Source organism: Trichomycterus rosablanca, chromosome 4, assembly GCF_030014385.1.
Source record: "Trichomycterus rosablanca isolate fTriRos1 chromosome 4, fTriRos1.hap1, whole genome shotgun sequence".
Classification (NCBI taxonomy): domain Eukaryota; kingdom Metazoa; phylum Chordata; class Actinopteri; order Siluriformes; family Trichomycteridae; genus Trichomycterus; species Trichomycterus rosablanca.
Window position 1 is genome coordinate 28,333,287 of NC_085991.1, and position 22,604 is coordinate 28,355,890.

At 39.3% G+C, this 22,604-nt stretch overlaps 1 protein-coding gene across 1 annotated transcript in view; it reads right to left on the reverse strand.

The window, feature by feature from the left end:
* LOC134311526 (collagen alpha-1(XXV) chain) overlaps nt 1–22,604 on the reverse strand; it is a 251,033-nt gene that overhangs the window by 69,467 nt on the left and 158,962 nt on the right. The window contains exons 5-6 of the mRNA XM_062993157.1: nt 14,740–14,766; nt 10,338–10,364 (exon numbers count right to left, since the gene is read on the reverse strand). Coding sequence (XP_062849227.1) covers nt 10,338–10,364; nt 14,740–14,766 — 54 coding nt within the window. The remainder of the gene's footprint in view (nt 1–10,337; nt 10,365–14,739; nt 14,767–22,604) is intronic.

The window sequence follows — 22,604 nt, forward strand, 5'->3', positions numbered from 1 at the left end:
ACATAGTCCAGTCATCCCGCCCTAGCAAAAACATTAGCCAATCATTGTGTGCTGCAGGCACTGCCAATTATGCCCGCTAGATGGCACCCAGCCGACCGGTGGCAATGGCGAGTTTCGAACCGAGGAGTTTAGAATCTCGACGCTGGTGTGCTAGCGGAATATCCTGCTGCACCACCTGGGGGCTTAACTCAAGGGGCACAGTCATGTGGGAACAGGAAAAGGGCCTTTCCTAAACTGTTGATGCAAAGATGGAAACATATAATTTATTTTATATAATTATTTATTACACCTTCAAAAAATAGAAGGGGTGCCCCAATACTTTTGTTCATACGGTGTGTATATATGTTTTATCCAGGGTCATATGAACACCACACTGTACGGCAATCCACTTTATTGTTTGCTAGAATGTTGGAAGTGAATCTGATCACCAATTAAATATTCAACCTACTGTATTTAACAAATCAATACCAACTTAAAATAACTGGTTAAAAGACTTGAATATTGCAGACCTCAGGTTAAGAACCACTGTATAGTACAGTATACAAAAATCCAATCCAATAATTATCTTTTAGTAGTTTGAGGGCAAATAAAAACTGAACTTAATCAATAAAATTAATTATTGAAAATGCTCCAAGGTAAGAAAGGTCCTGATTGTGCTTTTATTCTCAGTGTGTGATGCGTGGAGTCTGCCTGAGCAGCTAAGCCACCTCAACAAACCTTCATAGTCAGGATTTGGTTGCTGTGCAACGCAGCTAAGGAGGGCAGACCAGGGAGCCCCTGGGGACAAAATGGCACAACACAAACATAACCACAGAATATGATACCATGCATTAGGTACACCATTGCACAAGCCCACTCAATTCTTATAAATCTGATGGAAGGGTAGTAGGTAGTCCATACAACTGACAGAGCAGCATTAAAACTGAAATATCACTTTATATGCAGGCTAAGATAAAACATGAGTCATTTTTTATCATGGATACACAGTACTATTGATGTAAAGCACCAACGTCTTACTGTACACCAAACAACAGGATTACATTGCATTGCCAGTAGCTTCTCCCTTTCGGAAAAAAATACTGTCTGTATATACAGTAGGTGAGTGAGTTAGAACCTAGGTCTATGTGGACTTTGGGTCTCTGCATAAAAATGTGTTAATTATAAAAAGTACATTATATATTTATTTTTAATTTTTATTATTTAGTTGTGTATATACACTGACGAGGCATAACATTAAGACCACTGACAGGTGAAGTGAATAACACTGACTATCCCTTCATCACAGCACCTGTTAGTAGGTGGGATATATTAGGCAGCAAATGAACATTTTATCCTCAAAGTTGATGTGTTAGAAGGAGGAAAAATGATCAAGCGTAAGGATTTGAGCGAGTTTGACAAGTGCCAAACTGTGATGGCTAGACGACTGGGTCAGAGCATCTCCAAAACTGCAGCACTTGTGGGGTGTTCCCGGTCTGCATTGGTCAGTAGCTATTAAAAGTGGTCCAAGGAAGGAACAGTGGTAAACCGACGACAGGGTCATGGGCAGCCAAGGCTCATTGATGCACGTGGGGAGCGAAGGCTGGCACATGCGGTCTGATCCAACAGATGAGCTACTGTAGCTCAAACTGCTGAAGAAGTTAATGCTGGTTCTGGTAAAGAAGGTGTCACAATACACAGGGCAATGTTCTGCTGGGAACCATGTGGATGTTACTTTGACACGTACCACCTACCTAGGCATTGTTGCAGACCATGTACACCCTTTCATGAAAACGGTATTCCCTGATGGCTGTGGCCTCTTTCAGCAGGATAATGCACCCTGCCACAAAGCAAAAATGGTTCAGGAATGATTTGAGGAGCACAACAAGAAGTTTGAGGTGTTGACTTGGCCTCCAAATTCCCCAGATCTCAATCCAATCGAGCATCTGTGGGATGTGCTGGACAAACAAGTCCGAACCATGGAGGCCACACCTCACAGGAGCTAACATCTTGGTGCCAGATAACACAACACACCTTGAGGGGAGGAGTCCATGCCGCGATGGGTCAGAGCTGTTTTGGCAGCAAAAGGGGGACCAACACAATATTAGTTAGGTGGTCATAATGTTATGCCTAATCGGTGTACAGTGTAGTATAAAACTTTTATGTCACCAGACCAGTGCTCTTCTGAAACTACTTGTGCATTTTACAATTATTAGTAAAAAATATAAGTAATAAGTCTTCTCTCTTAAATTTATTAGGTGTATTTACAAATTAATTATTAAAAGTAACAAATAATTAACATTTCAGAAATATAAAACCAACCAGAACATTAACCATATGAATATGGCTAATACAAGCACATTACATGGTAAAATAATGATGATAAGCTGCCAAACTAACTGCCAAATGGAACAACAATAATCCAAAAGTGACCCGCTTTTAGTAATGTAAAAACATATTCGCCCACACATTCTGTGAATTTGTGCATGGACAGCCACACCCTGATCTCAGTTTGTTTGTTTGTTTATTTGGATTTTAACGTCATGTTTTACACTTTGGTTACATTCATGACAGAAACGGTAGTTACTCATTACTCAAGGTTCATCAGTTCACAAGGTTATATCAAACACAGTCATGGACAATTTAGTATCTCCAATTCACCTCACTTGCATGTCTTTGGACTGTGGGAGGAAACCGGAGCACCCGGAGTAAACCCATGCGGACACAGGGAGAACATGCAAACTCCACACAGAAAGGACCCGGGCCGCCCCACCTAGGGATCGAACCCAGGACCTTCTTGCTGTGAGGCGACAGTGCTACCCACTTAACCACCATGCCACCCCTGATCTCCGTGCTCCTCCACTTTCTGTACAGGTGGGCTACTAACCAAGGTCCATTTCACAGTGTCGAAGACCCCATCCACTTTTAAGTCAGGTCATTTTCCCACACGGCAGACTTTTAATGGCCAATTTTTGTCTGCTGCAGGCACTGTCAATTATATCCGCTAGAGGACGCCCAGCCAACCGGTAGCAGAGCTGAGGTTCGAACTCAGAGCTGGAGTTCAGAATCCCAGCACTGGTGTGCTAGCTGATTATCCTGCTGCGCCCCTAAAAACATTAGTTGGGCATTGGGTTTTAAGCTGTGATCATAAAAATAAAGGAAATACCACGTTTATAGGATATTCCATCTCACCATGTTTGTAAAGTAGCAGAATCAATTCTGTGACTCGTACTAAATGGAAGATTTTGTAGAAAGTCTTCACTAAAGCATTAAAATGACATACAGCTGTTTACAAACAAACTTAGATAAGCTATTACTACACACTGACTTACTAACAACCACAGAAATGCTCAGAATAGTAATGTGAGCAGAACCATGAGGAGCAGTGGGAGATCGGCTGTCGGGAACACTGTCTAGGCTGTTTGAATTATGTAGCACTCCCACAAAATCTGGCAAATGTGTTCCCTCTGCTTCATCCTGTTAGTTTTACAATAAGCCTGATCAATTTGCTTGGAGACGACAAGGCTTTGCTCTGATTCCACTGCATTTTACAAGAAGCCTGTGGCTAACAGAAGCTGGCTTTATGTGTCGTTAGTTTGGCCGCAGAATTGTACCATCAACCTCACAGTTACTGTCCATGTGTTACAGTAATGTCTTTTAGCAATGGAAAGAAAAATGTTGGACATAATTTAACCAAAAAAAGTTTTGTAGGTTTCTTGTTAGACATAGCAAATGAGCACTGCAACGTCTCTGAAGATCAGTTTTTAAATGGTGTGGGTTTGTGTAGTTCTCAATATTTTACTGCTTACATGAATAAGAGTGGGAACACAAATATTGTGGTTAAGTAAGAATCCAAGCTTTTTAGAAATTGCTCTCTGTTGTTTGTTGAAAGATTATGAGTAGTTTGGGTCCAGACAAAGTACACAGCACCAAAGACAAGTAATGATTTATTCATCATCTTCAGTAACCGCTTTATTTTAATCAGGGTCTTAAACTTATTCACTTATGCTAAGGGAGATTTTAGAGTTGGCAATACATGTATTTGGGAGGTGAGATGCTAAACTTCTCACTGACAGTTGTTTAAATATGCAAAATATAGCTAAAAATCTTTAAATCCCAAGACTACCCTTCAATGTGTGTGTAAATTCTTGACTTCACCTGAGATGTCCACATAATTTAAATCATTGTGTGTACACTGATCAGCCATAAGATTAAAACCACCTCGTTTCTACACTCGCTGTCCATTTTATCAGCTCCACTTATCATATAGAAGCACCTCTAGTTCTACAATTACTGACTGTAGTCCATCTGTTTCTCTGCATGCTTTGTTAACCCCCTTTCATGCTTTTCTTCAATGGTCAGGACTCTCCCAGGACCACTACAGAGCAGGTATTGTTTGGGTGGTGGATGATTCTCAGCACTGCAGTGACACTGACATGGTGGTGGTGTGTTAGTGTGTGTTGTGCTAGTATGAGTGGATAAGACACAGCAGCGCTGCTGGAGTTTTTAAACACCTCACTCTCACTGCTGGACTGAGAACAGTCCACCAACCAAAAATATCCAGCCAACAGCGCCTCGTGGGCAGCATCCTGTGACCACTGATGAAGGTCTAGAAGATGATCAACTCAAACAGCAGCAATAGATGAGTGATCGTCTCTGACTTTACATCTACAAGGTGGACCAACTAGGTAGGAGTGTCTAATAGAGTGGACAGTGAGTGGACACGGTATTTAAAAACTCCAGAAGCGCTGCTGTGTCTGATCCACTCATACCAGCACAACACACACTAACACACCACCACCATGTCATTGTCACTGCAGTGCTGAGAATGATCCACCACCTAAATAATACCTGCTCTGTGGTGGTCCTGTGGGGGTCCCGACCCTTGAAGAACAGGGTGAAAGCAGGTTAGAAAAGTATGTAGAGAAACAGATGGACTACAGTCAGTAATTGTAGAACTACAAAGTGCTTCTATATGATAAGTGGAGCTGATAAAATGGACAGTGAGTGTCAAAACAAGGAGGTGGTTTTAATGTTATGGCTGATCAGTGTATGTGTAATGTATGACGTAAAGTATACCACCAAGAATAGTGAGCTAACTTTATTTTGAATACTGTTGGTATGGTAACTCAACTGATATAGTGGGTGCTGTGTAGCCACATAAGCCCCGGGCACCTGGGTTCCATCCTTGCCTCCAGTCACTGTCTTTGAGTGTCACATGTTCCTTCCATGTTTGAATGGGTGTCCCCTTTGTTGCCCATAGGTGTGAATAGCTGAGAAAATATGAGTGTGTGTTGCCCTTTAAAGGACTGGGGGCTATTCTTGGGTGTATTCCTGCCCTGCATGCAGTAAATCTAGGTGGTTCTGGACCCATTAAGACCCTAACAAGGATAAGTGTGTAGTGAAATGAATACACACAGACTAGGGATAACATTATGACCACTGACAGGTGAAGTGAATAACACTGATTATCTCTATCACGGCACCTGTTAGTGGGTGGGATATATTAGGCAGCAAGTGAACATTTTATCCTAAAAGTTGATGTGTTAGAAGCAGGAAAAATGGGCAAGCGTAAGGGTTTGAGCGAGTTTGACAAGGGCCAAATTGTGATGGCTAGACGACAGGTTAAAGCATCTCCAAAACTGCAGCTCTTGTGGGGTGTTCCTGGTCTGAAGTGGTCAGTATGTATCAAAAGTGGTCCAAGGAAGGAACAGTGGTAAACCAGCGACAGGGTCATGGGCGGCCAAGGCTCATTGATGCACGTGGGGAGCGAAGGCTGACCCGTGTGATCTGATCCAACAGACGAGCTACTGTAGCTCAAATTACTGAAGAGGTTAATGCTGGTTCTGATAGAAGGTGTCAGAATACACAGTGCATCATAGTTTGTTGCATAAGGGGCTGCAAAAGGGGGACCAACACAATATTAGGAAGGTGGTCATAATGTTATGCCTCATCAGTGTATATTCTTAAGACAATATATTTTTAGTTTGAATAGCTATAATAGGGGTGGTTGGGTGGCATTGAGATAAAGTATGCTGGCCCACTACTACTGAGATGTAGGGACTCGAGTTTTGAATCTCAGTGCAATTGGATGCACAGAATCAAGGACCTTAGATTCAAATCAGTTTCAAAATGTGACCTATGTTAAATGCTGTGAACCTCTTTGTCTTATAAGCTTTTCAGATCTTTTAAATAATGCATCTGACATTTGTGAAAGACTGCATACTGGATGAATCCCAAAATCACAGCTTCACAGCTTGAATTGTAAATCTGCAAAAGCACGCAAATGACCAGTTCTGAATTTCCCAATGTAAAGGGCACTGAGATTTGTTGGAGTCTAAAAGTTCAATAAAGATCCTTACCGACAATGCAAGTTTTATCAATGACAGACCATAGCAGTTAATGCATGGTAATAAGTACTATACACAGAAGGTTACTATTGTGATTGTTTATCTGCTTTGTGGCTGTGGCTGTTTTATATGCTGCTTATCCACTTTTGGAACTTGTAACCTTTTAACTGTGGAATTTGGAGCATGGAAAGTCATGACCTTGGCGTATGAGGTACAGCAGTGAACCAGTTGTATTAGAGTAATTTGATGTTTACCAAACAGCCTATAATTAACAGTTTTAGATTTCTGGTCAAATGTTGGACTACCACTGGGGTAGACAAAGCCAGTTCTTCAATGACTTCATTTTAACAATTGCTATTATGTTGAACATTATACTCAGCTGCTCCAGGACATTTGCAGTGGTTACATTTTGAGCAAGTGAAAACAATATCCTTTGTTCACAGTACTTTTATTCTAATTACTTCTTTTGAACGGTGCACCACAATGATGCCAGCTTTACAATCATTCCAAATTACAGTCGGTTTTGTTTGGAGGGAAAGACCACAGTCTGGTTGATCTTGCAAAAACCCCAGTAATAAGCAGTTAATTGGAAAAGAACTTTCAAATTGTTGATGCGGAGCAGATTTTAGTGTATCTTTAATTAAATAAGTCATATATAGGGTTGGCATAATCCAGGATTGGCTCAGAGACTGTTAAATAACTTTAAATTATGAGACACGACCATAAAGAATTTCTGATTATTGTGATTCTATGTGTTCTATAGTGTGTTCTTGTTTACTAAAATGAACCAATTGTCTAAAAAGGCTACAGGTTGTATTAAGTAGACATTACATTGCAGTACAGGTAAGCTCTGTTCATGCCCAGCTCCCTAGTATGTCACCATGCTTCTTTTTCTTTACAAAATACATGGCAAGTAGCAAAAAAAAAGAACTACTGCAGAAATTATTAAAGGTCAAAGACTGTCATAATAAACAGATCCCTCACAAGTGTCTGTATAATAAGCATAATTATTTTTAAGGAATTTATGTGCTGTTAATATGAAGAGTAGAACTGATGAATGTTGTATCCCATTACAGACATTTGGTTCACATGTAGTGACACTGTGGTGGCCATTTAATGTGGATCTATTTTGTACAGCACTGTGTATAAAATTTCAATAATGTACTTTCAGTGAATAAGTAAACATTTGATTAAACAGTAAAGAGCAGCAGGACTTCCCAGAAAGCTTCTTGCTGTGCAGTAATTTATAGTGAAGGCATGTAGTCCAGGCAATGAGTCTTTTTGCGGTTAGAACCCAAATCTAATTTAATGGTGCAGGAGACTAACAAAGCAATATACAGTAAACCACAATACGATTGTTAATGTGGGCTTATTCTGGGATGTAAGCAAGAGCGCCACATATGATTAAAGGTTTAACTGTGGGCCTATGGCTATGTTCTGTCACTTCAGGTTAGCCTCGACATGCTCCCACGAGTAAGGCAAATTAAATAGAGACACTTTAAGTGACTGTGACCCTCTTGGATTCTTTCCAAGTCAGTACTGGATGAAAAGAAACAGCAGTAAGTAAAATAGAGATAGCAAGAGAGGAGCAGGCCTGAAACGCAATAAGACAAATCAACTTAATAAGTCGTTCACAGTTAGAGGGGTCTTTGTAAGTAGATGCTGAAATGAGATATCTAAGTGATTTATTTCATAATTTGCAGTTGTGGCAAAGCCTAGACTTTATAATTATCCTGTAAGAGGTGTGAATTTATCAAAATGTCAAATAACTGTTCTGGAAATAATTACCTTCTTTAAATGAACTTTCAGTACTCAAGTACTCATATGTCATTGTGAAGTAGAGAACAGTAGGAAGATAATTTTGGTTACAGAGCTTAAACTGTATCACATTATAATGAACTCACATTTCCTTTTATTCCATGTACCAAAGCTAAGTGGGAACAGACAGAACAGCATTTAGATTTCTTAATAGCTCCCTCAGGTGTTGGTTGTGGTGCCAGTCCATCACAGGGCAAACACACACACTCACAATTAGGGCACTTTTAGCAGCCCTGATTGGACTGACTGCATATCTTTGGACTGTGGGAGGGAACCGGAGCTCATGGAGGAAACCCATGCAGGCACAGAAAGAACAAGCAAACTCCACACAGAAAGGACCTTGGCTGCTCGTCCGGGAAACTGAACCCAGGCCCATCTTGCTGTGAAGCGACAGCATTACCCACTGCGCCCCTGTGCCACCCCTAATGTCATTCAAGGTTACATACTGTATCTTTATAAAGCTTCACTTAAATTCCTTAAAACATCGCTAACTACAACTTTTTCCCTAGACACATGGACACAAGTTAAAACAGTAATTACCATATTTTTGTTAATTATTTTATTTTAGTATGTCTATACTGTATAGACATTGTTTCTTAAAGTAATTGTGCCGATGGATGAAGCAGCATTATCCAACATATAAGTCACCCTTGAAAAAAGTAAGAGTCCCTAGCGTCAGCATGTGTTCAAACTGTGTTAATATTAGTTACGTGTGACAATTATATATAATTATTATTATTATAAATGTTCTGCTCTTTAATAACGCCTTAACCCACAACGCACGCAATGGGTAAATGTTACAGCCAGCTTCCGGCGAAGTGATGAAGCGTCGCTCCCTACTCCCTACACAGTTTGAAGTTCACTTTATTTGAACATTTTCGTTACCTTTGGATTGGAATCTCACTTAAAATAGTGGAATACCGTACGTAGTGCACTTCACAACTAGGGTGAATGGAACGCTCCTACAGAATTTTCTGCACTTTCTGAACCAATCAGACCTTCTGATTTAAAGTTTTAGTAAGAAATGCTATTATTTGCATTTATTCTGTTTGCGTCACACAGATGATGTGTCAATAAAACGCTTGATTGGCTTTCTAACGAGTTAGAGTTTTACTTCACAACTGGGAAAAGTTTGGAGGGTTTTCTTTAAATATAAGCACACATTTACAAAATAACGGATTATATTTCTAATGAGACAACACAGGGTTATACATTTAACATCATGTGGAAGCACCGAAGTTAAGGTAAGCAGTGGTTATGATTTCTTTAGCTGTGTTTTTGATTTTGGCCGCTGTGTCGTGATTTATTGCGCGCTTTTGTTTTGCAATGAAAACAAAACGTATCAGTTTAAGCTTCTAACTGGTACCTAGGAAAGTAAAGGCACTAAGTAAAACGGCTAAATACAGTTGCTAATCTGTTGTTGTTTTTTATCTGAACTTACATATTATTTGTTTATTTATACGCTACATTTTCAATATATGTTTTGTGTATATTATATTGACTCGTGGCTTGACTCGGACTCTCGGACTCTAGCCTAAAGACTCGTGACTTGACTCGGACTCTAGCCTAAAGATTCGTGACTTGACTTGGACTCTAGCCTAAAGACTTGTGACTTGACTCTGACTCGTATTTTTTGACTTGTGAACATCTCTGACTACTCCCTTTTTAACTTAACTTAAGTTCACTACATTTAATTGTAAGCCATTTTGGCTATTTAAACACAGCCAGGCTTGATTTCTTGCCAGCCCAGTAGAATATAAATCTCACTTGAACCTAACCACCAAAGTTAAGCAGTTACTTAAAATTTTTTACCTAATCACTAAGACAAAATCCAAAAGAGCTAAATATTATAAAATATATCAGTCTAAAAATGGGTTACAAAGCCAAACAATTGTGTTATAGTCCTTTTTATGTTTGTTTAATTGCCAAAACATAATTACCATTATCTTTTAAACTAAGGACACTCAAAACAGTATTAAATCTACCCAGGAGTTGCCAGCCTGTGCAGTTTTGCTCCCAGAATCTAACCCTTGTCGCACTTTACCAATATTTACCCTATGTTCAACCCCCATGTACTTCTTAACTTACATCATCCAAGATTTGAAGTATGGCCTGTCCACAAAAATCTGTGCATCTTAAACATTTAATTCATAAAAGATCATGAAAAGGTTCATGCTATAGAAGACCACATACCCGCGGTCCCTGGTCGCCTTGATCGCCCTGGAAAAGAAAAGAAAAATTCAGAGAATACGATTTTTACCATACATACAACTAGACAAATAGGGTAAATCACATAATTTATCATTCAAAACACACTGATGAGGTAAGTGAATCCCTGCAGCCTCAGGAATCCACTGTGACTGAGGGTGAAATCACGTATGATAACACAAACTGATGTCAAAGGGGGTTGAATGAGCAAAGTGTGTATATGCACATCACTGTGTGTTTGAGGGGGTCTTGGCTATTCCCGCTGTGGTTAAGAAGAGAAACAACCATCGGATCATTTCGTGTTTTGGCTTGATCTGCATGTGCAGAGCTTCCAAAGGGTTTCTCTGTGTATAAGCCAGCTTAAGTGAGTGTGACTAAGCAGTGAGTGGTAAAAACCTAGGCTTCATTTTTTAGGCTAACATTAACACAGGAAGGATTACCTCATCAATACTCATTAAAGGTGTAGTGGATAGAAACAGTTTCCAAAAAGCTGCACAGGACTTATTAAGTGACTGTCATTTTTATCTAATATAACAAATATAGTGAGATAAGTAAGGGGAAGAGACTGTGCAATTTTTGCACAAATGATAAGACCTACAATAGAAAACAATGTTAGATTAGAAATAAAGGAACACTAGTGTATTGCAGTAGCAAAACATGACTCGTAAACCTCAGCCCTCTGACCCCCTCATCCCTCAAGGTCTAGAATTCACTAGGTCAAAATGTCACTCACATGCTTCTGGTCAAACTCTGGTTGGATCTTTGACCACTCTATTTAGCAAAATTTTCAGTACAGCCCACATATTCTTGAAAGGCTTGAGGTCATGACCATGGAAATGGACATTCCTGAAAGCTAAGTTTTCCCTGATTCAGCATTTCTAAAATTCAAATGTGACCCAAATGCGTGTTTTGGATCACCGTCCCGCTGGATCACACAATTGCGTCCAGTGTTCAAACCTGTCTGGTAACAGTTTTTCTTCATTATTTTACTACTTTCTTCAAAGCATTAGTTCCCTTGGCAGGTAAAAGGTCTTAGTATCAAGTCTCAATATTGTACCACCACCATGCTTTTCAGTAAGTGACCTTTTTTCCTTTACATACTTTTGATCATTGTGGTCAATGAACTCATCTTTGTTTTATCTAAGCACTAGACCATGTGATAAATAAATGCGTTCTTGCATGGCAGCCTCCAAACAATGTGTACTGGAGACCTGGGTTTGAGACCACTAATGCAGCCAAATGTAAATGATTTGAGCTTTTTCTAATTAAACCATTTGAATTTAATAACAGACTGACTGTGTTAGTTACAAACGCACAACATATAAGGTACAATAAAAAAAAAAAATCTAAATGATGTTTAGATGATTAATGATTTACTGGCCCAGAAGTAAACCTATACAGTGGTACCTTGTAACTCAACGTCTCCTAAACTCAAAATCTATGAAACTCCTTCTTGGAGAAATTTGTACCCTTAAACTCAATGTTTCCCTTAAACTTAACGTGTTTAGTCCATTTTTTAAATATTGAATTTCAAATTAACAATGAACAGTTGCTTTGTACAGCGCTCGGCTTGAGCGGTGCGGTAAAACGTCATCAAAGTGTGCATATGAGACGAATCTGCATTTGTGTGGAATAACCGTCAGATTCACTCTGAAAGCTCCACATGTACAGTGTATCACAAAAGTGAGTACACCCCTCACATTTCTGCAAATATTTCATTATATCTTTTCATGGGACAACACTATAGACATGAAACTTGGATATAACTTAGAGTAGTCAGTGTACAGCTTGTATAGCAGTGTAGATTTACTGTCTTCTGAAAATAACTCAACACACAGCCATTAATGTCTAAATAGCTGGCAACATAAGTGAGTACACCCCACAGTGAACATGTCCAAATTGTGCCCAAATGTGTCGTTGTCCCTCCCTGGTGTCATGTGTCAAGGTCCCAGGTGTAAATGGGGAGCAGGGCTGTTAAATTTGGTGTTTTGGGTACAATTCTCTCATACTGGCCACTGGATATTCAACATGGCACCTCATGGCAAAGAACTCTCTGAGGATGTGAGAAATAGAATTGTTGCTCTCCACAAAGATGGCCTGGGCTATAAGAAGATTGCTAACACCCTGAAACTGAGCTACAGCATGGTGGCCAAGGTCATACATCGGTTTTCCAGGACAGGTTCCACTCGGAACAGGCTTCGCCAGGGTCGACCAAAGAAGTTGAGTCCACGTGTTCGGCGTCATATCCAGAGGTTGGCTTTAAAAAATAGACACATGAGTGCTGCCAGCATTGCTGCAGAGGTTGAAGACGTGGGAGGTCAGCCTGTCGGTGCTCAGACCATACGCCGCACACTGCATCAACTCGGTCTGCATGGTCGTCATCCCAGAAGGAAGCTGACGCACAAGAAAGCCCGCAAACAGTTTGCTGAAGACAAGCAGTCCAAGAACATGGATTACTGGAATGCCCTGTGGTCTGACGAGACCAAGATAAACTTGTTTGGCTCAGATGGTGTCCAGCATGTGTGGCGGCGCCCTGGTGAGAAGCACCAAGACAACTGTATCTTGCCTACAGTCAAGCATGGTGGTGGTAGCATCATGGTCTTGGGCTGCATGAGTGTTGCTGGCACTGGGGAGCTGCAGTTCATTGAGGGAAACATGAATTCCAACATGTACTGTGACATTCTGAAACAGAGCATGATCCCCTCCCTTCGAAAACTGGGCCTCATGGCAGTTTTCCAACAGGATAACGACCCCAAACACAACCTCCAAGATGACAACTGCCTTGCTGAGGAAGCTGAAGGTAAAAGTGATGGACTAAACCCAATTGAGCACCTGTGGCGCATCCTCAAGTGGAAGGTGGAGGAGTTCAAGGTGTCTAACATCCACCAGCTCCGTGATGTCATCATGGAGGAGTGGAAGAGGATTCCAGTAGCAACCTGTGCAGCTCTGGTGAATTCCATGCCCAGGAGGGTTAAGGCAGTGCTGGATAATAATGGTGGTCACACAAAGTATTGACACTTTGGGCACAATTTGGACATGTTCACTGTGGGGTGTACTCACTTATGTTGCCAGCCATTTAGACATTAATGGCTGTGTGTTGAGTTATTTTCAGAAGACAGTAAATCTACACTGCTATACAAGTTGTACACTGACTACTCTAAGTTATATCCAAGTTTTATTTCTATAGTGTTGTCCCATGAAAAGATATAATAAAATATTTGCAGAAATGTGAGGGGTGTACTTACTTTTGTGATACACTGTATCTGTCCTCACTGTTTCACTTTTAAACTTGTGTTACAGCTCGAGGTTCTGAGAAATTGTAAGAATCAGCTTTTTATTTTAGTGTTTTTATATTATACGTATTTGTGTTATTTTCAGTGTATAAGTGTCAAAAACAACCCCATTATTTTACATAAGCCTAAAATATATGCAGTTCCACGGGACCATGGAACACATTAACAGGTTTCCCATACACCCTTATGGGAAAAAAATACCTTGAAACTCAACGCCTTTTAAACTCAACACCACTCCCAGAACCAAATGATGTTGAGTTTCAAGGTACCACTGTATTTATTTTTTTCACTTAGTAATTTAAATGACTAAATGTGATTTAACCTAGAGTGGCTACATGACTTGAGAATGACTGTAAGAGCTGCTATCGAGCTAGCAGATATCCACACGGTGATTGTTGTATTTTTATGACCACAAACCATTAGGTCTAGAGATGAGTGGGCTGAGATGAGTGCTGAATTTCTAAACAGGTAGATATAGTTAAGAAACTGTCAAATATCCTTGGACAAAGTTTCTTAACAAGAAGGACATTTTTTTTGCATTACTTCATATTTATGTGAATTATTTAGTGAATGAGTTCACAGTGAGTGCTTTAAAGTAACCTCTGTTTTTAACAATACTCACATCCTATTTTTGCCTACATTTTAAAATGCAAATGATGCAAGCTATTACAAACTTTATAGTTCTTTTTTACCACCACATAAGATTCATAAACATAAGCAGCATCTTTCAGTGGTGTGTGAGCCAAACATTTCTGCAGATTTCTTCAGTGGTACACACTGAGCGACCAGTCCACAGACAGTGTGGTTATATCTCATGCCTGGCACTTGTTTTATAGAAGGATGATTGGTAAGGCATTAAAACATTTCAGCCTGAGCTTGGTGTAATAAGAAAATAATGTAGTGCACTGCTGATTTTTGAATGATATTGGAATTTTGATTAAGGTCAAAGTTACTGCACATTACAATCCAAATAAAAGCTCCACAAAATGCAATCTAATCATTATAAAAGTAAAATGGCTATAAAACAAGTAATTAAATTTTATTTTATAGAAAGAGGTCAACTGGGTGCAAATGGAAATGAAGATTACACTTACCTTGTCGCCTTTTGGACCAGGTGGACCCTGTTGGAGATGGAAATGACAGGTTGTAAATAAAGTAATACATAGTTTTGAATAACTATTTCCATTAACAGACTGATTTCTGTAAGTTCCTGAATCTTGCTGGAACTGTTTATCCTTCTACATTCATGTATACAGTACCACTAAAAGTCTCAAAAGCCTATTTTTTATAAATTCTCATGAATTTAATCAGGTATTTCATGTTACTGTATTGGCACAGAAATGGTAACCTTGGCATATAATAAATATGGCGGTGTCTTTGTCAGATAAGTTTAGAAAACTTAAGCAGTCACCTTATGCTGAGAACAAATTCATTTAGATGGTCAGATGTAATCCAGTTTATAAACTGCTAAAACAGGTATCTCCCTTTCAATTATCCATGTACTCCCTAACACATTTTGCTTGAGCCTTAAAATGCTGATTTTGGAGCAGGGGCTTCTATGCCCATGGTAAAATAAAAAGCCCACTTGACAGTGTCACCCATGTTCTTTCAGTTTCCAGTTTATAGACGTACTGTTTTTGGTGGCTCTTAGATTACATCTCACAATCTGAACATCTTTTCTTTCTAACATTGGTAAATAGACTACTATGTTATGCATAGTTTAATTGGTGTGATGGATGGATGGATAGGTGGATGGATGGATGGATGAATGAATGGATGGATGAATGGATGGATGAATGGATAGATAGGTAGATGGATGGATGGATGGATGGATAAATAGGTAGATAGGTATATGGATGGATGGATAGGTAGATGGATGGATAGGTGGATGGATGGATAGATAGGTAGATGGATGGATAGATAGGTAAATGGATGGATAGGTAGATGGATGGATGGATAGGTAGATGGATGGATGGATAGAAAAGTGTATGGATAGATGGTTGGATGGATAGATAGGTAGATGGATGGATGGATGAATAAATAGGTAGATAGGTAGATGGATGGATAGGTAAATAGATAGATGGATGGATGGATGGATGGATGGATATAAAACCTCATCTATGCCATTTGTCATGTTGTCAAATTGTTTTCACTGGCAAATTTTATTACCATTGCTACAACCCCTGGCAAAAATTATGGAATCACCACTCTTGGAAGATGTTCTGTCAATTGTTTAATTTTGTAGAAAAAAAATAAATCACAGACATGCCACAAAACTATCATTTTTCAAAATGTCAACCTTCTGGCATTAAGAAACAATAAAAAAAAGAAACAAATATAATAGTTGTGGTCAGTCACAATTGCTTTTTTTAGATCAAGTAGAAGAAAAAAATATGGAATCACTCAAATCTGAGGAAAAAATTATGGAATCACTCTGTAATTTGCAGTTTAAAAACAAAACATCTGCAGCAGATTAGATTTGCTAATTATTCTTCAGTTTAAAAAGAGTGCTCACACCTCGGAGAGCTGTTGCACAAAGCAGATTGTCATGAATCATGGTTCCAACACAAGATATGTCAGTTGAAACAAATGAGAGGATTATAAAACTCCTTCAAGAAGATAAATCATTGTGGAATGTCGCAAAAGATGTTGGTTGTTCCCAGTAAGCTGTGTTTAAAATCTGGACCAAGTACAAACAAAATGGGAAGGCTGTAAAAGGGAAGCATACTGGTAGACCAAGTAAGACATCAAAGCATCAAGATAGAAAACAAAGCAATATGTCTTGAAAACAGAAAGTGCACAACAAAACAAATGAGAAACAAGTGGCCGGAAAGTGGAGTCAATGTCTGTGACTGAACTGTAAGAAATCACCTAAAAGAAATGGGATTTACATACAGAAAAGCCAAACAAAAGCCATCATTAACACCTAAAAAGAAAAGAACAAGGTTAAAGTAGGCTAAAGAAAAGCAATCGTGGACTGTGGGTGACTGGATAAAAGTGATCTTCAGTGATGAATCGCGAATCTGCATTGGGCAAGGTGATGATGCTGAAACTTTTGTTTGGTGTCTGTCCAATGAAATTTATGAAGATAACTGCCTAAAGAAAACATGTTAATTTCCACAGTTGTTGATGATATGGGCCTGCATGTCGGGTAAAGGCACAGGGGAGATGGTCTTCAATAAATGCCAAAGTCCACATTGAAATTTTGGACGCTTTTCTTATTCCATCAGTTGAAAGGATGTTTGGTGATGATGACTTCATTTTTCAAGATGATAATGCATCTTGCCATAGGGCAAAGGACGTGAAAACTTTCCTTCAAGAAAACATATAATGTCAATGGCATGGCCTGCAAATAGTCCGGATCTCAATCCATTTGAAAATCTCTGGTGGAAATTGAAGAAAATGGTCAATGACAAGGTTCCAACCTGCAAAGCTGATCTGGCAACAGCAAGAGACAGTTGAAGGCAGATTGATGAAGAATACTGTTTGTCATTAGTTAACTCCATGCCTCATAGAGTTTAAACCATTATAAAAGCCAGAGGTGGTGCAACAAAGTAATAATGGTGCAGTGTTTTCTAATGATTCCATAATTTTTTCCTCAGATTTGAGTGATTCCATATTTTTTTCCTCTACTTGATCTAAAAAAAAGCAATTGTGACTGACCACAACTATTATATTTGTTTCTTTTTTTATTGTTTCTTAATGCCACAGGGTTGACAGTTTGAGAAATGATAGTTTTGTGGCATGTCTGTGATTTCTTTTTTTTCTACAAAATTAAACAATTGAAAGAACATCTTCCATAATTTTTGCCAGGGGTTGTAGTTGGCTTTGTGCAATTGTCTTAAACACAAGTGTTTACAGGTGAAATGTTGTATTGTTCATTGTTGGTGAATTGCGACTGGGCCTTAAACAAAAAAACCTTGTTTTATACATCATTGTTTCAAAGATACTTACACCGAGGAATATAGTATTTCTCTCCTAATACTGCTCTGCACAATTTCAATATTAACTTCTTATTACTCATGTGCAATTTAACTTTGAATACAGCCCAAATTGTACAGCTTGCAGTCCTGCTGCATCAATCAGTTAACAACTTCCAAACCAAAATGTCTAATTTCCTTATATGACTTTGCATTCCATTAAAAGTAGATTGTTTTTTAATAACCTAGACACATGGAATATATTTCAACCGGATCTGTTTCCATTGTCAGAAGTTAAGAGTTATACACTGTTCTGCACAGTCTATTGCCATACTGGAGATGCATTGTTGTGCTAAGGTGAAAATAATACATCAATTTTTTTTACTTTGTGGTGGGAAAGGCTTGGAGGAAAAAATCTCTAAAGCACTAACATATGTGGCCGTGTGCTGTTGTGTTCTGACTGAAAGGCTTAAAACAGAGGAAATTATGGTGCAGCCAGACACCTGCTCTCCTCAGCTGCAGCTTTCTTTTCTCCTGGGCTTTTCAAAGCTAGCAGACTCCAAAAAGGACATATGTGATGACAGTTTATCCTCTGCAGCAGTACATATGAATTCTGTCTTTTTGGTGATTTAAATTATATTAGTTTATTTGATATTGACAATTACTATTAATTTGAAGCTGGATTGCCTATTTTATATTGCCCCTAGGTGTGAATGGGTAAGTGAATCTGTAAGTGTGAGTTGCTTTGCAGTGGACTGGCATCATGTCCCGGGTGTGTTCTTGCCCCGCGCCCAGTTACTGTGTGTTGGCATTGCAAAGCAACACAGTCACTTACTCATTCACACCTAGCGGCAATTTAAAAAGAACCAATCTCACTCCGTATTTCATAGTTGTTGCCATGGTAACCTTGACCAGGATAAATAAGTTGGTATAAACTAATAAATGATTGGTCTAGGCGTATTGTTTTATTTTATTGCTCATACAAATGGTAGATAAGTGGATTCTTATTCTAATACTTTAATTTAGGCATGCTTTAGGGCCTGCTGGTCTTGTCCAAATTTCATTTGGCTCATGGATTCTCTAATTGAATCCACAATACTTATGCATCACTATGCGGCTGCAAACGAATTCTTATGTTATTCATATACATATACATATACATCTACCACTAATGGGACACTACTGATTTCTATTAAATGTTGGTTATAGTTTGACTGATTATAATACAAAGAAAATCAAAGACTTGATTAATGATAAAAACAAAATGTGTAACAAGGGAAACTGGCTTGAATTTGCCAAAATTACCCTAGTCATAAATGAGTGTCTGTAAACACGTGTATGGAAGGGGAAAGTAAGCACCAGGTCCAGATTTAAAAATGTCATGTGATTCTTATAGTAGCATCCTTCACATGGGATCCTCCAAACATGTACCTGACTGTTTAAAAGACAGGTACTAAAGTGATCAAGTTATGCTAAGTTCACACTACACGACTTTCTAAGTCATCAGATCACTGTACAGTTCACACTATACAATTTGATCTCTTGTAATTGGGAGTCTTTTAAGTCATTGTGGTTTTTACACCACACGATTGATCAGCGGTAGGGGGTCACACACTACACGATTCTGTCTGATCTCCCAAACTATGTTTTGTCATGAAAACACAAGAAGGACAAGAGGCATAATGTTACCATGTGAGAGATGGGTTTTATCTTTCCAAACATCAGGTTCCAAAATCTGCAGTGAGAAAGCAGGGAGGAATAAAAAAATAATACGGGTGAAGGAGATAATTGGGCTACGGGTCTGTTCTGCAGAGAAAGTTGGAGGTAAATAAATATTTTTGCTCATGGAACCTTTTCTGTAGCCACACTTTCCTTCCCCGGGTTTCCCTCTCTCCATATCTAACATTTTCATTGGCTGTAGTTCGACACCCTACTGACTGCCAATCACAACCTGATCTCAACACTTTTCACTCTAAAGGTTTTTTAGTCGCTGACTAAAGATCCAGATATTTAGCATGCTAGAACCATTGGCGAGCGATCAGCGAGCTCCTCGGAGTCTTGAACAGTTCACACATAGCAATCAGAAGCCGACTTTTGAGCCCCGAGCGAATGCCAATTTGCCTCCGAGCTGGCTCATCTGTCGACGACCTGTCAGCAAGCGGAAATCAGGGCAAATATCTTGTAGTGTGAAGTAGGCATAAGACTTTGATTTTAACTTGTCTGGCACTAGAGGGTGCCACTGGATATCATCTTATATAATCATCTATCTGCGTTACAGTGGTTCCCATGTAACAACAGAATTTGCCTTAACTAAACACTAGGATGGATGGATGGATGGATGGATGGATGGATGGAAAACCTCATCTATCCTATTTGTCATGTAGTCAAATTGTTTTCACTGGCAAATTTTATTACCATTGGTAGTTGGTGTTGTGCAATTGTCTTAAACACGAGTGTTCACTGGTGAATTGTTGTATTGTTCATTGTTGGTGAATTGCGACAACAGATTTGCCTTAACTAAACACTAAAGCCTTACAGCTTAATTCAGTATTCCTTAAAAAAACTGCATAAGGACTCAAAAGAATTGGCAGGACCCAGGTAAAGTACCAGGTCAGCCCTTTGATAGTGAACATTTAGTGATGCCATCACAGTCCGTCACAGACAGAGCAAAGTTTATAGACATTTTGTAGAGCAATTCCAGCCATCACCAAGTCTGGAGCAGTTCCTTCCACTGCTGAACACTAGGCAGTCCTCCTGGTGAGTGACATGTAGAGTAAAAATGCCCAAATGATCTTAACTTTGATCTGAGCTGTCAGGGACAGTCGGTTATAGGCTAAACAGTAATGATTCCTCTTCCTGTCTATGAAAGACATCTGTGCTCATGTACTTGACAGGGTCTGTTTAAGTGCTTTATACTCCAAGCAGACACAACAAGTCTCTTTCTTTAGTCTCATGTTGAAAACCATGTTCCAGCTGCCAGTTCCATGGAGGATAAGCTTTATGATGATTTTCTTCTCATTTTTGCCATGAATGTCTTGTTCACTTTGGCATACATGCATTCTATTTTAAGAGCCAACAGCAAAAACAGATAGTTGTAAAGAAATCACATTAGACCAAATGTAGCTTAGTTCTTAGCACAGCAAGAAGGTCCTGGTTTTGATTCCTCGACCAGGTGGCCAGGGTCCGGTTTTCTGTCACAAGTCTAAACACAAACAGTCAGGCCAACTGGAGCTACTAAACTGCGCTAAGTGTGTGTGTGTGTGTCTGCCTTGTGATGGACTGGCGACATGTCCAGGGTGTTTCCTGCCTTACGCCCAATAAATCAGATCCAGTGGTTCATCTTTCCCAGCAGCTCATCTACATTTTTCTTATCTATTATCTAGTGTGTGACGCAGTAAAGTAAACGTTACTCATCTCTGGCTATAATCATGGGTGGAACAGTGACTCGGTGGGTAGCACTGTCGCCTCACAGCAAGAAGGTCCTGGGTTCAATCCCAAGGTGGGGCGGTCCGGGTCCTTTCTGTGTGGAGTTTGCATGTTCTTCCATTGTCTGTGCAGGTTTCCTCCGGGAGCTCCGGTTTCCTCCCACAGTCCAAAAACATGCAGTCAGGTAAATTGGACATACTAAATTGTCCATGAATGTGTTTGACATTAAAACAATTGTGAACTGATGAATCTTGTGTACCGAGTAACTACCGTTTCAGCCATGAATGTAACCAAAGTGGTAAAACATGACTTTAAAATCCTAATAAAACAAACAAAACAAATCTGGCTGTAATTAAAACTTTAAAACTGTTATACTCCCTATTAATAAAACAAGCTTTAAAATTTCTCTAATAGTAGTCTAGTGGTTTGGGTAAATTTTGGCTAGGTGGTACAGCTATACTGCTTTATCTATAAAATCTAAAGCTTGTGGAGACACACTCAACCAGCAATGGACAACTCAGGCCATTTATTGCTTTAATTTTCATGTTTGAAGGAGTTTCTGTCTACGTAAGGTGACCTGAACCAGCTATTTAAAGAATTCACAGCTTACAGTTGCAGGAATAAAAAAACAGTTGTTTCAGGTGAATGAAATGGCCTTGGAGATGCTGGTTGTAAAGGAGCTCACCCAGTAAAATAGGATACTAAGTTTTCATCTACTTTTCCTAAGAAAGACCTGTCCTTTTAATCCATAACCTAGCCATAACACATTAGAGATGTATAGAGATGCAGAAGGTTGAAAACGGTTAAAAAAGACCTTGCTTTTTTACAATTAGACACTTAGTGAAGTCCCATATTACACAACACAAGTAAAGTTGTGACTTATTCATTAATCTGCACTTAGATTAATGAATCTACACAAAAAAATGTGGTACTTTTGGACACAACATGTAATGTGGTACATTAAAAAGACCGTTGGGGTGCTTAGGTGGCGCAGCGGTAAAACACACTAGCACACCAGAGCTGACATTTTGAACTTGTTGGTTCGAAACTCGGCTCTGCTATCCGGCAGGATGGACGCCTACATGAACAACGATTGGCTGTTGTTCTAGGGGGGTGCCGGACGGGATCTTATAACTAATGCAATTATGACCTCTGGCTCTGGCTGATTGATGGCACCTGCACAGGGACTGGGGATAATCGGTTTGTCTCTCTGTACACAAAGCTGATTCATATATGAACTTGTCTCATGCAGGTGAAAAGATGCAGTCGGCTACTGCACACGTGTCGGAGGGGGCGTGTGTTAGTCACGGCTTTCCCCAGTCAAAGTAAAGATCAGCATCAGTAGAGAGAAAGCTAAATGCAATAGGGTAATTGGATATGACTAGATTGAGAGGAAAATTGGGGGGAATGCAAAAAAAACAATTAATTAATTAATTAACTAATATAAATCACTATAGTTTATGATATTTTTTCTGTGTCCTGACTAGAAGAGTAAAAATAGTTTTAAAAAATGTGTTTCTATAAGAAATTCACTGCTCTGAGATCAAACAATGCTGCATCTCAAGTTTGCAAAATACCACCTGGATGTTCCACAGCACTTTTGGGGAAATGTT